Source organism: Erpetoichthys calabaricus, chromosome 5 (genome assembly GCF_900747795.2).
Source record: "Erpetoichthys calabaricus chromosome 5, fErpCal1.3, whole genome shotgun sequence".
NCBI classification, from domain to species: domain Eukaryota; kingdom Metazoa; phylum Chordata; class Cladistia; order Polypteriformes; family Polypteridae; genus Erpetoichthys; species Erpetoichthys calabaricus.
Genome location: NC_041398.2, coordinates 231,400,279 through 231,414,448, shown reverse-complemented (window position 1 = coordinate 231,414,448; position 14,170 = coordinate 231,400,279). Strand labels below are relative to the sequence as shown.

The 14,170-nt window shown below is 37.2% G+C and overlaps 1 protein-coding gene across 2 annotated transcripts in view; it reads right to left on the bottom strand.

Moving 5' to 3' along the window:
• The window catches only part of fstl5 (follistatin-like 5), a 1,175,110-nt gene that overhangs the window by 107,206 nt on the left and 1,053,734 nt on the right, over nucleotides 1–14,170 (bottom strand). Inside the window, exon 11 of one of the 2 annotated variants that reach the window (XM_028802632.2) lies at nucleotides 1,089–1,115. The exons of the other annotated variant lie outside the window; for it this stretch is intronic. Within the exon in view, the coding sequence (XP_028658465.2) occupies nucleotides 1,089–1,115 (27 nt within the window). The remainder of the gene's footprint in view (nucleotides 1–1,088; nucleotides 1,116–14,170) is intronic. 2 annotated transcript variants of the gene reach the window in all.

Genomic DNA, 14,170 nt, shown 5'->3' with positions numbered 1-14,170 from the left:
GGTTTGGTCAATTCCAAAGAAAATTTTTACTCACATAACCTCGTCATTTGGCAACACTTCAGTGCTGTTCAACATACTCTCCCCCGATTTCAATGCACTTTTTCATGCGATAAATCCAACGATCAAAACAGTGACGAAAATCAGGTTCAGTCAGTTGGTCAAGCTGCTCTTCCACCGCAGAAATGAGGCTGTCCCTGTCCTCAAAATCCATTCCTTTCAGCTCCTTCTTCACCGTCGGGAACAGCCAGAAGTCACAGGGTGCCAAATCTGGTGAATAAGGGGGCAGATGAAGGACTTCAATCCCAGATTTGGCGAGGAACTCAACAGTTTTGTTTGACTTGTGAGGCGGCGCGTTGTCATGGTGAAGGATGAAGTTTTTCAAGATGCGATTAGGGCGACCTCTAGTGAGATTTTTGAAAACTTCTGGAAGGCGCAGGGTTGTGTAGACATCAGAGTTCATCGTCGTGCATTCAGGATGTGGAACTGAAGCAATAATTTTTTTGTAGCCAAAAAAGACAGCAAACATGGTCCTCTTGGCTGACTTTTGGCGCCTGGCTTTCAGTGGAGGAAGGCAACCTTTTGAGCCCCACTTCGAGCTCTTTTTCTCATCTCCATCTGTAGCTGGGTGGGCCAAAAATTTATTAGAAGATGTGAAAGGATTGTAGAACAATAGAAAAAAATTTCGTCCGCCTCCGATGACGGCAAGTGACCGAGTCTCAAAACTTATGAAACAACCCTTGTACATTGTTCTTATGTTCAATTTGGCTCATTTTGAACTTACAGGACATTTGCTTAATAAAGGTGACCCATCAGCCTCGTGTATCTCATAAATTACTTCATATATCAGCATTATCATATATGTCAACTTTAAGGGAGATTGGACTTTGCCTTCCTGGTGTTGCATTTTCCATTTTTGCCAGTTTACTATGACATAAACATTTTAACAATCTTTTCAATGATTTTTAAAAAATTGTTTTTCAATTAAACGTGTTTGCAAACTACTTGAGAGAATATTGGCTGAAGTGAAATTAAATAAGGTGAAGCATTTTCATCTATCTACAGAGCATACACTAAAAAACGTGAGATACCTTCTTCTCGCCATAGTATGTTTGCAACTGAAGCATTAAGAGAAAAGAAAGAGAAATCCATTTAATAGTTGAAAGAATTCAAAAACTGGTTTGATAAAACTGATAGCTGCTACCTCCCATTTACAGGACTGCGAGCTGCAGGTAATTGCCGCTCTGAGATATTAGAAATTATTCACAGGCAGAAGGAGAAGGAGTAATTAAAGGAAAATAGTTCCAGATTATTCATAAGGGCAGCACTGTACAAATTATAAAAGTTATCAGGTTAGGAAAAGATCATGTTATTTGTATTTTCTTTGTACAGGGTATTAGAGGAAGGCAGGGAGGAGAAATGTGAACATTGTACAATTAAATACAGCTTACAAGCACTACTGCAATCACGCCCCATTCAGAAATCAGTAATAAAAATAGCTAATATGAATAATACTGTAAAAGATGATTTGTGTTTGGATGAAATTTAAAACCTGAACACCAAAAAATGCAGGGTTATAAAATCAGCCTTTAAGTATTTCCAAGACATGTTTGACTCCATTTAAATTACAGATCACATAAAGTATATGTAATATACCTGATAATAAAAAAAAAGTTTAAAAACAGGAATAACTAAATAACACAACAAAAAGTTATGTTCCACAGACAAGCCAGTTACAGGGCTGGCCAGTCACATGGGCCACCAAGTGGGTGAAATCAGTCTTGATAATGGTGTAAGAAATGGGTTGCTCTCTGCAAAGGATGACATATTTAATTGAGGGCTTGCGTGTAACATTGTTGAGCATATTACAGATGTGATATTATTAACACACTCTCAGACAGCTATGCTATTTGGCACCCAGGCTGCACATCATCTTCTTTAGCTCTGCCAGTTAGGTTACTTGCAAATCTCCTGTGTATTCCACTCTAGGTCAAGAAACTCCCTGTGAACTACAGACATGTTGTCAGCTCACTTTCTAATTCAACATTGCCCTCGTGTGTGTCATTCCCTTCGGCACACTTGGATCACTTCCAAGTTAAGATACATTTTTATTAAAGGAATAAACCTAGGCTCTTTGATATGCTGAATTGATATAAAGTAGGGGGTTATGAACATGAATGGATAGATTTAAAAATATAACAGGTATGAAAATCAAACAAATGATATACACCAATTTATGTATTAAGCATGAGTACAATTACAGTAATTTACTAATCTTTTACGATTTACTAACAATTTACTTATTCAGTTTTATTTCACTGTTAACAATGGATGACTTAAGATACAATTACATAAACTCAATAACAAGTTTTAGAGAAATCTCTTTTGAAAGCAGCCAGAAAAGTGAAAATGTCAGACTTGACCTTTTTAGCCCATCGTGTCACAATTCAAAAGCATTTTTAATTAGAGACAGCAGTAACCTTTCCTTTGAGCATTTTCAGTATTATGAGTTGTCTTAAGCAAAAAAAAAAAACCCCACCATAAAAGTGACCACACTATTGCACCTGCTATGACACCAATAAAATGGCCACACATCTAGTAAGGTGGCACCATGCCCACTTCTTCCATCTTGCAGTACAAAACACTTGAGTTCCTGGGCACTGTCCGCATGGAGTTTGTACATGTGAACACTCTCTGAGTGGACTGCCTTCATCCAGCTTACTAAACACATATTGTTACTTAGTGGATCTAAATTTCCTTCATACGAGTATGTGTGTCTGTATTTAACTTCGTCCTGACATTGCACCTTCACAAACCTTCACTTCTGCCTTGCACATCAAATCCAGTTTCTCATTCTTCTGCACTGGAAAAGGTTTGTCTTTCATCAGGGTAAAATATCTGGCCATCTGGAGCGGTCCCCTGGATTCAAGTAATGTCCAAGTGGCCACTACTGACTGACTAGGGCAGACCTTTTAGTTATGGCCAGGAACTAATTCCAGAAATAAACTTCTAATGACTTCCATCTAACATTTCTGATTATACCAGAAACAACTAAGTATACACAGGTATACACTGAAAAAATCTTTTCATTATTTCATTTGATTTTAAAATATTTTTGGTGCTAAACTTAAAAATGAAAAACATTTTTCAGCACCCTGTAACATTTTTTCAGAAAACATTTTTTAGCTGTCAGCTGTAGTTTTTTATCGCTTTCCCACTATAATTACTGTAGTTACATGCCAATATTTTATTTTAATAATTATGTTAGAATTTAATAATGTCTAATATTAAAAGGATTGTTTAAGCAAAACAGTTACTTTTCATAAGTTATTAACTACAATGAGCACTGCTGGTTTATATGTGGGGACCTGAAAGGTCTACGTATCTTACTGCATCAGCAGTCAAGGCATACGAAATTCCCAGCCTTTTATTGTGAGGGGGATGCCAAAGCAGGAATTGACGTTATGTTCAGAAGAAATAGCCAGATTAAAAAAGCTACAGCTTGGTGCCAAAAAATATCATTAGACCCTACCTTGGAGGATCCAGATAAAGGGCTGCCACCACTGCTACATATTCAGTTTAGTTTAATGAAGCAGTTTGCCAAAGCCTTATCATAAGATGGAGCCTATTTTATGGATTTTGTTGAAAGTTTCTGGGTTTGTCTGAGGCTAAATTGTAAGAGTGCATTTTTGCCAGAACTGATCTAAGAAAACGATTTCTGATGCAGAATTTGATGTGACAATAAACAGCATGGAACAAGAAGCATGGGCATCATTCACAGAAGTAATTCCTACATGTTTAGTTAACAATACAGACTCAAATTATAAGGAAATCGTGAAAAACATTCAGCTAAGTTTAAGGAATTTTGTTGCAACAGGAGTCTAAAACTTCACTTTTTGGATAAAAACTTAAAGATACGCAACAGCATGACAAAAATTAAAGTTCAAGAAACAAGATTTTAGCATTTGTATCCAAATCACAGATAGGTATTAGGACAGATGTACAAACAGATGGACCTGCGCAACCATACAGCAAAAAAAAAAAAAATGGAAGTGCCTACAACCAAAACAAACACAGCCGAATGGGGGGGAATATACAGTATAAATAATAAAGCAAACTTTCAAAAAATTACTAAAGCAATCTAGGCTTATTTAACTCTTTCAGGGCTGATGTCGACTTTTGTCAAAAGGAGGAGTTGACGATGGTAATCGACTGTAAACGGTAACAAAACCAACTGTTATGTTTTAGTTGGTCCCTCGTTGCTAGAAGGAAAGTTAGATTCATTGGTTTGACCGATTCCTGCACTCGCGTGAATAGCAAGGCGCAAACAACAACCAAAATGGGACTGACATCTTGTGAGAGATCAAAGCAAATGCATAAAGCAAAATACTCCGTGGACGACGTTTGCATATTATTATCTCTGAACTGGACTATGACTTGGTGGACTCCGATTTTGATACAAGTGATCGAAAACGAATGTGAGGTTCCAGCTTCAGCTGATTGGTCCCCAGCTAATTGTGGTATTGACAATGTTCACCAGGGTGGACTACCACTTAACAATGATAAGAGGTAGAAACCAGATTGCAATGTACTGCAACCATGACCGCTGCTGCTGCTGCTGCCCCAGCCACACGAAGACAGCCTGGCCGCAAGCCCGTCGCACATTCTTGGCAAACAGGCAGCCACAGCATGCAGCAACAGACATTTTATGTTGAATTCTGTGTGAAACTACTGCTTTCCAGAAACTGTCTTTGGGAAAAAATATTCAGCCCTCAAAGAGTTAATAACAGAATGAAGTATTTGTCCTCACAGCGAGATGGCAGGTAAACTTTAAAACTGAACCAAAGCCAAAATATAAGACAACACTTGTGATCAAAAGACACAAGGAAAGAGGTCAAAACTGAACAAGACTCACAAGAAGACTTAAAAAGTGTTTTGATGTTGGTAGATCAGATAAAGAAGAGAACCCCTAGCTGACCTTTCATCCCATTGCGCCCCTAGAAATGTGGGAAGTAGACTAATGACATTTACTGAAAATGGCACCATTCAAGGACCTAAAATGACATCCAAGATATTAACAAAAAAAAAGCATCTGAAACATTAGGACTTTTGCACATTTTTCAACCACATCTATCCTCGAGTTGGTAAAATCATTACCACGACCACACGTTAAAGAGAAACACATTGACTGATAGCCAACATGGTGAACCTGGGACTCTCTCTACTGTTACAGTGAACTAAAGCCGGGCTGAGAGAGAAGTAAAGAATCATTAAATAGGACAAACTCAAACTAGTCAATAACTAACAAGCATCAAAATAAATCAAACATTAAAGCCAGAATGTAACTCAAAGTCAAAGTCTGAGGAGATAGCTCCAGTTTTTTAAAACTTTATCCACAAACTCAGATAAAACATGGCTGCCAGTGCTGACGGTAAACTTTGTCACATTAATGACAACAAAGGTCATGACCTTAATGACCACACCCCCAGCAACTAGGAGTAGCATCTTACCAATGGGAATAACAAAACAGCATCACACACAGCAAACACAAAATGGACTTCAGAGGTTAAAAAAAGTTCACTAAAAGTGTACCCAAGGAGAGAACATTTTTTCACAAACAGTAACCATAGTATCTACAAAAATGTGACAAACTTCATCAATTGTGAAGTGATGCCTCAGATCATGACATAAATAGGCGATTATTGTTAATTACGAAGTATTTACTGTGGGGACTCTAGTCAATCTACTGCATGTCTCGCAGGTGCTGCTGCAGGTGGTCGTGCCGTCACTTGAGGGGGTTTAAAGAATGGGACTGTGGGATGGCCTGTGATTTGCTTCGATTTTTAAGGTAAATCCTCTATTTTAAAGGGTTATTATATTGGTTATACTTTTTGGTTTAGACTTTTATTCAAAATGTTCTGTTATGATCACTTTAATAATAGTGTACAATACTGAATTTGTTAGATATCCAGGCTTGACCATTATTTAATCATTAAGTTTCTGCTTTAGGAATTTACTTAGATAGAGTTCATTAGAAGTTATTTTTATTTTATTTTTTTAATTTAAACCTTTTGTCTTCTTTTGCTTAATATTTGTTTCTTTTTAGAGGACTATTGTTATTCTTTGCTCCATTTTTTTTAATTTATCCTGCTGTAATTAATCTTAATTGTAGTACATTTCATTATTATTCAGTAAATGCTAATGATTTATTTCTCACAATACTTAATTTCTTTTTTAATCCTCATATTTTAAAATAGAATCACTGCTGCTAAGCAAAGTACTGAAAGAACAGGCTATTTCATAATTACAGTGTATAAAACAGTTTGCAGTTACAGTTCATACTTTTACCCTGTTTCGTATCCAGGTTGCAGAAGTGTACAATGAAGAACACAAAGATACGTAATTGTGCCAAGTGACTTGTGTTTATTATTTTACATTTTCTTCATTTGTAAAATTTTGTGCAATTTATGAACATAAATAGCTGTGATTGTGTACCTTTTTTTGGAAATTACAGCAATTTTGCTCAATTTCATACAACTATTGGCATTATTACTTTTAAAAGGATTTTCCTTGCATTATATTTTGTCATTTCATACTCCTACAGCAAGTCAATAAAATAATGCGTAACAGACTTTCCTGGTAACACAAATGCACATTTTAATGATAATTTACAGATATTTTCATCTCCTTCATAAAGGGAGTATCTCAAGCTAAGTGCATCCTATGCTTTATCAAATGAAAAGGAAAGTAATATTAAAAATACAAATTTTAAAGTTCTGAATGCCTCTATAATTATTAAAAAATACTGTATACCTTTTCTTATTTAATGTGCTATATAAATAATAATTAATTGCTAATAAGTATTTACAAAACACAGTGTGTGTTTAGTCTTCCACATATTAATAAAAATCTTCTACAGAAAAAGAAAACTGTGGCTGAAGTTGAAAGTCTATGCACTAATGCCCAGCTTGTTAGGATTTTAATTTCAGAGAGGCAGAGATGCAAACAACTTAAAGGATAATCAATAAAAACAGTCAATAAGCCAAGGTCAGTAGCGTAAGATAGAAATCAGAACCTGAAAGTCAAAACAAAACCATAAATCAGAGTCAAAACAGGTCAAGTTTAATTCGCTAAGCATTTCACATTTGTCAATTCAATTTAAAAAATCTTCCTGTCAATAACTGAAGTCTTGATACTAGATTATGCATGCCACCATCTTATACAGGGGAAATGTGATGACTTTACAAGTCACAAAACATGTGAGTAGCCATGGGTGTTTTATCCACAAAGCAATATGGCAGCAGCCATTCAAGCTGAACACAAAATGGCAATGATAGGAGGAGGACAAAATGATAGAAGGCTACATCATTGTAAGTCATTATTTAATAAATATTATTTTATTCAGCTAATATTTATCTCCCGCATGGCACGGGGTTGTTCCCTGGTTGACGCTGCTGATGTTAACAAGTGGAATGAAACATGTAAGGCATTGACAACTACTAACAGCCGTACGTTACATTGACTTAATTTGCACTTCAGATGCATCACATTTTACACCTACATCATTATGTTGGATTCTCTTACATACACAACAAAGACTTAAATGAAGTAAATTTGAAACATATGTATTTCTCCCTGACACTACATTTCTCATTCATTACTACAGAAAAATTTGCACAAAGGAAAACAAATATACTTTAAATACATTATGGTGCTGCTTAATGATACAGTAACATTAAGATGTTAGCTGTTGTTCCTCGTAGTAAAAGTTAAATCAGTAAAGAACATTTTAAATTTTGTCTGTCTGACTAATTACATTATATTCTCAACTTCTATGCATATGTATAAACATACATATAAAGTATATGATATTTCAGCAGCGTGGCTTATCGCTTTACACCAACCATTAGCTGATTATCCACTAAAAGATCCCGAGAGTAGGTGACCCTGGAGTCTGCCAGCTACACGGGGAGTCAGCAGCATGTTTGGGGATGGCTGGTATTTTGCTAGCCACCTGAGTTTTCTGCTGACATACTAAGAGTGGCCATGCTTGTTTAGAACATGATCTGTTTGCTCTTTGCAACTGGAGAAAAGTAAATGTGTTTTCTTATTTAATTGGCACATTTTCCAAGCAAAAGGCTGTCTTAAATGTAAAGAAATGGATGACATTGCACTGTGGAACTTGAAGCCTCGTCTGCCAAAATATAAAGAGTTTGCCGAGAGTGAATACTGTTACATTCAAATTGGACAGACAGAGTTGTCCAGTCATATCAATAATTTATTTTTAAAGTGCATTAGGGATTAGTGAAGGAACTGGAAAAAGAATGGTCGGAAAACAAGCTGAGGTCTGTTACAAGCTGAGGCCGCGCAATGTTTCATTTAAGCTAAAATGCAAGTAAGAAGTAAAGTTTGCTTATAATGTTTGAAGTCATTGCTCTACATGACATGTTCAATTTGGAGAGATAGTATTTTAAATGGGATCTGAAAATAATACGTTGTAAACAAAATGCACAAAAAAAAAAATCAAAACTAGGAAATCAAATCACTTTTTCGTTAATCCCAAAGCAAAACAGGGTTATCAAAGTCAAAATTTCATAGCTAAAAATTTACTACCCAAAAAATATCAAAGAAATAACAAGGAAAGACTTTAGAGAGTGTTGTCCGCAAACTTGGATATAAAATGGCCACAGAGGTGACCTTTTAAACTCTCAACCTGATTGACCCCTCTAGTTTTGATCTCATTTGGCACGCTGCCAGCAACTCGTGTTTTGTTGACGGGATTCACAAAATGGCATCCAGAACTCATGCAAAATTATTTCTACAACTATAATTAAGGTTTGAATACAGAAATAAACCAGGGAAACATAATCCACATAGTCCAAGACCCCAAAATAGTCTCAAAAAGAAGAAAAAAAAAAACTAAATAGATGCAATGAAAAATGAATAACAACACATAAATTTAACAATTACAAAATTCAGGTGTGACAGTGTTGCCTCATCTGTGGTTTCAGAATAGTAGCACCAATCAAAAAACACAGAGAACAGTAACATTTTTTAGAAAATAATTATTTATGTTCCGAAACAAGACAACAAACTACACAAACATCTAATACTGTACAATACAATACAACTTAGTTTTGTATAGTGCTCTTTACTGAGTGCTGGGGCAGCATGCCGTGAACACATTCTCAGGTGAAATGCAAGTACAGATTATAATAATTACTAAATAAAGAATGAATGCATATCCATATTACTAACAGAGAATGGTAAACCGGATATGGACGCAGGGACCTGCCCGTGGACGCAGGAGACATAGTGCGCAGGCGCCACACAAAGCCCCCTCCGCCCCAACGCGAAACGGGAGAGACTATGAACCGTTTGACATGCCGCATGGAAATTAGTACTCGAAAAAGGGAGAATATAATCACCACGGACCAGGTGTCATTGAAACAAAAGCAGGATAAAGTGAGGTCAGAAATAAAAGACAGAGTAGAAAACAAAGTAAAACATCATATAGAGGTTAAAGAACGGGGCCAAACAGATGGAGAGCAGGTTACAGATGATGAAAACTGGAATGCAACAGCTTCAAAAAAACCTAGGCACGAAACACATGCACAGCGAGATACAGAATATAAAAGCAGAAAAAACGACAGTTAAACGTCCACACCACACAGCGGGGGCAGACCCGGAAGGTGCAGGCGCCTACATCGCGCGTCGGAAGGCGCGGGAAAGTACGAAAGGCAAAGGCGCCTACACAACATGGTAAAACCCGACATAATACGGAAGGCGCCGGCGTCGCCGCCATATTGTGAGTGGCAGTACTGCGTAGTGAAGGCGCAGGCGTCACCGCCATATTGTGCGTGGCACTACTGCAGAGTGAAGTTGGGAATAATGTGCTGCTTGGGATCGTACAAAACGCCGAACGCGACCCACCATCTGAAACTGCGGAGGCAAAGCAGGCACGGGTTCAAACCGAACGAGCTCGACTGACGTATATATGCCTACAACACGCGTCTCAAACCGCAGAAACAGGGTAAGCACGAGTTCAAAACAACGCAAGCTCCTACAATGCGTGTCTGAAACTATGGCTGCCCAGCGGGCACGGGTTCAAAACGCCGGGGGTAGGCGAGCGAAGCGAGCAGGGGGCGGAGCCCCCTTGTAAAGATACAGATTAGTTAAAATACACATAGAAACTGATTAAGATACATGGAAACAAACAATATCTGTCCATTAATTAATTGCATTTATTACTCTTATTCAAGTAGAGAACAGTGATTGTCTGAATTTCCCTGTAGACATCTTGCTGTTCCAAGGGGTTCCTTCAGCTGAGCTTGCTTTGGGAGCTTAAAACAGCATTAAAATGAATTTAAGTTCATACTTTCTTTAGTGCTTGATTTCTACTGCAACTTTTTTATTGTGCGAATTGGAGGAAAGGTTTTGATATCAGCAGAGGGTACAATTTTAAAAGTACACATTTTCCCTGAGGATGTGCACACCATAATCAATACAGTTCAACATTCTCTTCTGTAAAAAATGTCCATCATCTTGGTCTGGAACATAGCACCATGTTAAACCAATATTTGTATCAGAAGGTGGAATAAACTCAACGAATAAATAACAAACAAAATTGTGATTTATAGTGACCTTTTCAGTGAGGAGGGGTTTACCTTTATTAAAGTATAATTCTGGGCTACAAGGCACAAATGAGCATTCAAAGGATTTGCTATCACAGACCATTTTCACACCCACAGAATGTAAAAGTAACCGTCTCACCCCGTGTCAAGGTGTGCACCAATCACACATGATGAAAATATAATAGCCTGAAAGAGATGAACACTGCCAGTCAACAGACAAGAAAGCATGCTGTTGATTAAAGAGGCTAATTAAATTTTATATGTAATTGCATGGAATTCCTTTGGAACAAAACTTGGCATATTCTGTTCTCTTAGTGTAAGCTACTGTAGCATCAGTTGCTTCTTTTTGGCAGCCTTTTTCCTGTTGAATGAATTGAACCCTTTCAGTTTAAGTGAATGGAGATTAAGAGAATGTCAATGAAATGACTGAAGCATTCAAAAATAAGAAGCGAATTGGCACAGTGGATCCAAGCTGTTATTTTACAATTAGTTTGTCAACAAGAGCATGGGGAGAAAAGTGGAAACTTGCTAAGGGTAAACATCAGAAAACTTTCTTCACACAGAGAACTACAGATATGTGGAATAAGATTCCAAATTAGGACTTTTGAGACTTTCAAAACATGGCTTAATGTGATTTTGGAGAAACTGGGTTACTTTAGTTAATTAGATTGACACGTTTTGTTGGGTTGAATTGCCTGTTTTTGTCAAATCTGCTAATGTTCAGGCACGTATGGGGCTAGAGCTGTTCAATGAAAGCTAAGAGTACCTACTAGATATAGCTTGACTGTACACAAAAGGTCAGAGAGAAGCCCCACATTGTTGTGAAGATACTCATAAACTCTTGGGTTGCATTCAGTAGTACAAAGAGTTCAGTGATGTGCCAAGAAATGCTTCTTCTGGTGGATGTTGTGCTCAATAGGTTACCATTTACTGACTTATTCAATTCCTGAGAACTTACGTATCCCAGGAGGACAAATAACATAAACATGATTAGGATTGTGAATGGTAGATACATGATCTACCAGATCTTAACCCTTAACTACTCATGCTGATGTATTTTGTATACCAATCTCAGTTATTTTTGTCCAGCGTCCTTTTACTTGAACCTACTGGGAGCATCCACCATCTATCCTCAGCTTGATTCACTACAGGTACAGTGTTGCAATGGTTTCCTTCCAGTGTGCCCCCAGCCAGTTTTATGAGTGGATGTACAGTCACAGGTTCCATATAGTGCATTTGGTACACCGTGCGGGTGCTTATGTATGTATGTAAATGTTCTTCTTGCAATGACTTTGACTGAAAAGAATATTCAACAACTGAAGTGAAATGTGATCTACAATATGTGCAAATCCTAAAGTGGATGAAAGTGTGACCAGTGAACAAATGAGCACTGCATAAGTGGATCAAGTTTATATTCAAATGGACTGTGTCATATTATTCAATAATATGGTTTTAAATTACATTAAAAACATGTACAATTTAAAATTATTGTGATATTTTATATTACAAACTCAGAGTGTGCATATAAATACCCTTTTTAATACTGGTGCATAAAGTACACCGCACGAGTACACTGCTCAATGAGAAATGATGTGAGTAGTTAAGGGTTAATTGTGACTGATTCTGCTTCTTCCCAACATTCATTGGACAAGAGACCTGTCTTTAATTTTAAAACACAGTATTATGGGAACGCCCTTCCTGTTTTATGTTTGTACTGATTTTCTGAAAGTAATTCCTAATAATAGTTTTCACTAAATCAGGTGTTTTGCACATTTTGAGCATACATCTAGATTACGGACATGTGGATTATGTGACATGACTGATGTGAACATTTTTTTTTCTTCTTTTCAATGAACATTTTCTACATTGTTTGCTGTTGTATAGCCCTGGGGCCTCATGTATAAACAGTGCGTACGTACAAAAATGTTTCGTACGCCCGTTTCCACACCCACATCACAATGTATAAAAGCTAAACTTTGCGTAAAGCCACGCACATTTTCACGCCAACTCAATCCCTGGCGTACGCAAGTTCTCCGCTCGGTTTTGCAAACTGGCAGCACCCAGCATCAATGCAGTGCTACTGTTCCCGTGTGGTTTCCCTTTAGTTTTTAGATTCACATCCCTGACACGGCTTTATCAAATACACTGAAATTAACTGTATATCGTTTATTAGTTTAATGCGTCTCATTGTAATCAACTCGTAACCATATAATGCTGTACCGAATGGCCAAACTATTCTAAATACCATCACTGCTTTAGTGTTGTTATTCCCAGTGCACTACTGAATATTTAACCCACTGTATCTGAGTTTGGAATCACAGCTGTACAGCAGCTGATTGGATTATTGGTATACAGCATCTCGCACATGCTGTCTCAGCCATGCACGCAATCCATTTGAACTGTTCCCATACGGCAAACGCTTCAGAGCCTTTCCTGTAGGGACCTCGCGGTTCAGAAACAGTTTCATCCCAACTGCTCTTAATGCACTCAATCAGTCCATCAATTGCCCCTGGTAGAACTGCTTGTACTTTTAAGTACAATAACCTCACTGTAAGCTTGCACTACAGTTATAATATTGAAAAACCTGAGTCACTTTATAAAGTGCGTATTTACATATGATGACGACTGGCTTCTAAGTCGATTTAGATTTCTAAGCGTCATCTTCTTGGAGCTCTTAATATCATTTTTAAGATGAAATGCAGTAAAGCATGTTTATTACATTATACAGATAAGTTGTAAACCTTATTGAAATAATGTGTATTATTAATAATTGGACATGTGAGGAACACAGCAACGAGCTGGCGCCCCATTCAGGGATTGTTCCTGCCTCATGCTGTATGCTTTCTGGGATTGGTGCAACCTGGATGGATAGATGGATGGAATAATTAAACATGTACTACAAAGATATTTCAATGTTTCATAAACATTTTGAAGAATCACCGTTCTAAGCTCACAGATGGCTTGGCATCTATTACAGAGCTGATCGTGTTGCAATTGGTTATTTGGAGAAAGAAAAGGAAGGACAGGAATAGGAGGTTAGTATGTTTGAGAGAGACAATACTACTGCAGTAAACTGTTCCATCGAAGGTCGCGCACGGTGCAACAACCATCTTGCAGGAGGCAGGAACAGTCTCTATACAGGGTGCCAGCTCATCGCTAATACTTCACGACCGTGTTCCCATGTTTAATAACATGCTTTAATTCCTAACATCATGAAAATGATATCAAGTATATATCTTAATATTTAAATTGTTCAGAGAGCTGTAATATCATGAATGTAATGGATTCTGTGTCCTGTCAGCGGAAGAGAAAGCCCATTTAAGAAGCACGTAGTGATTCACACACATAGAGCACATAAAAGAACACATAGAAAGAAGCATTTAACGTGCTACTTTAGTTACGATGGGATATGAGAAACTAGGAAATTAAACGATTTTAAGATTAAGTTTATGACGTTCTAGTTTGATGACAAAATAAAGTACATGATTAAAGTGGAAATTTCAAGATTAAAGTTGACATTTGGACATTTTTTTCAACTG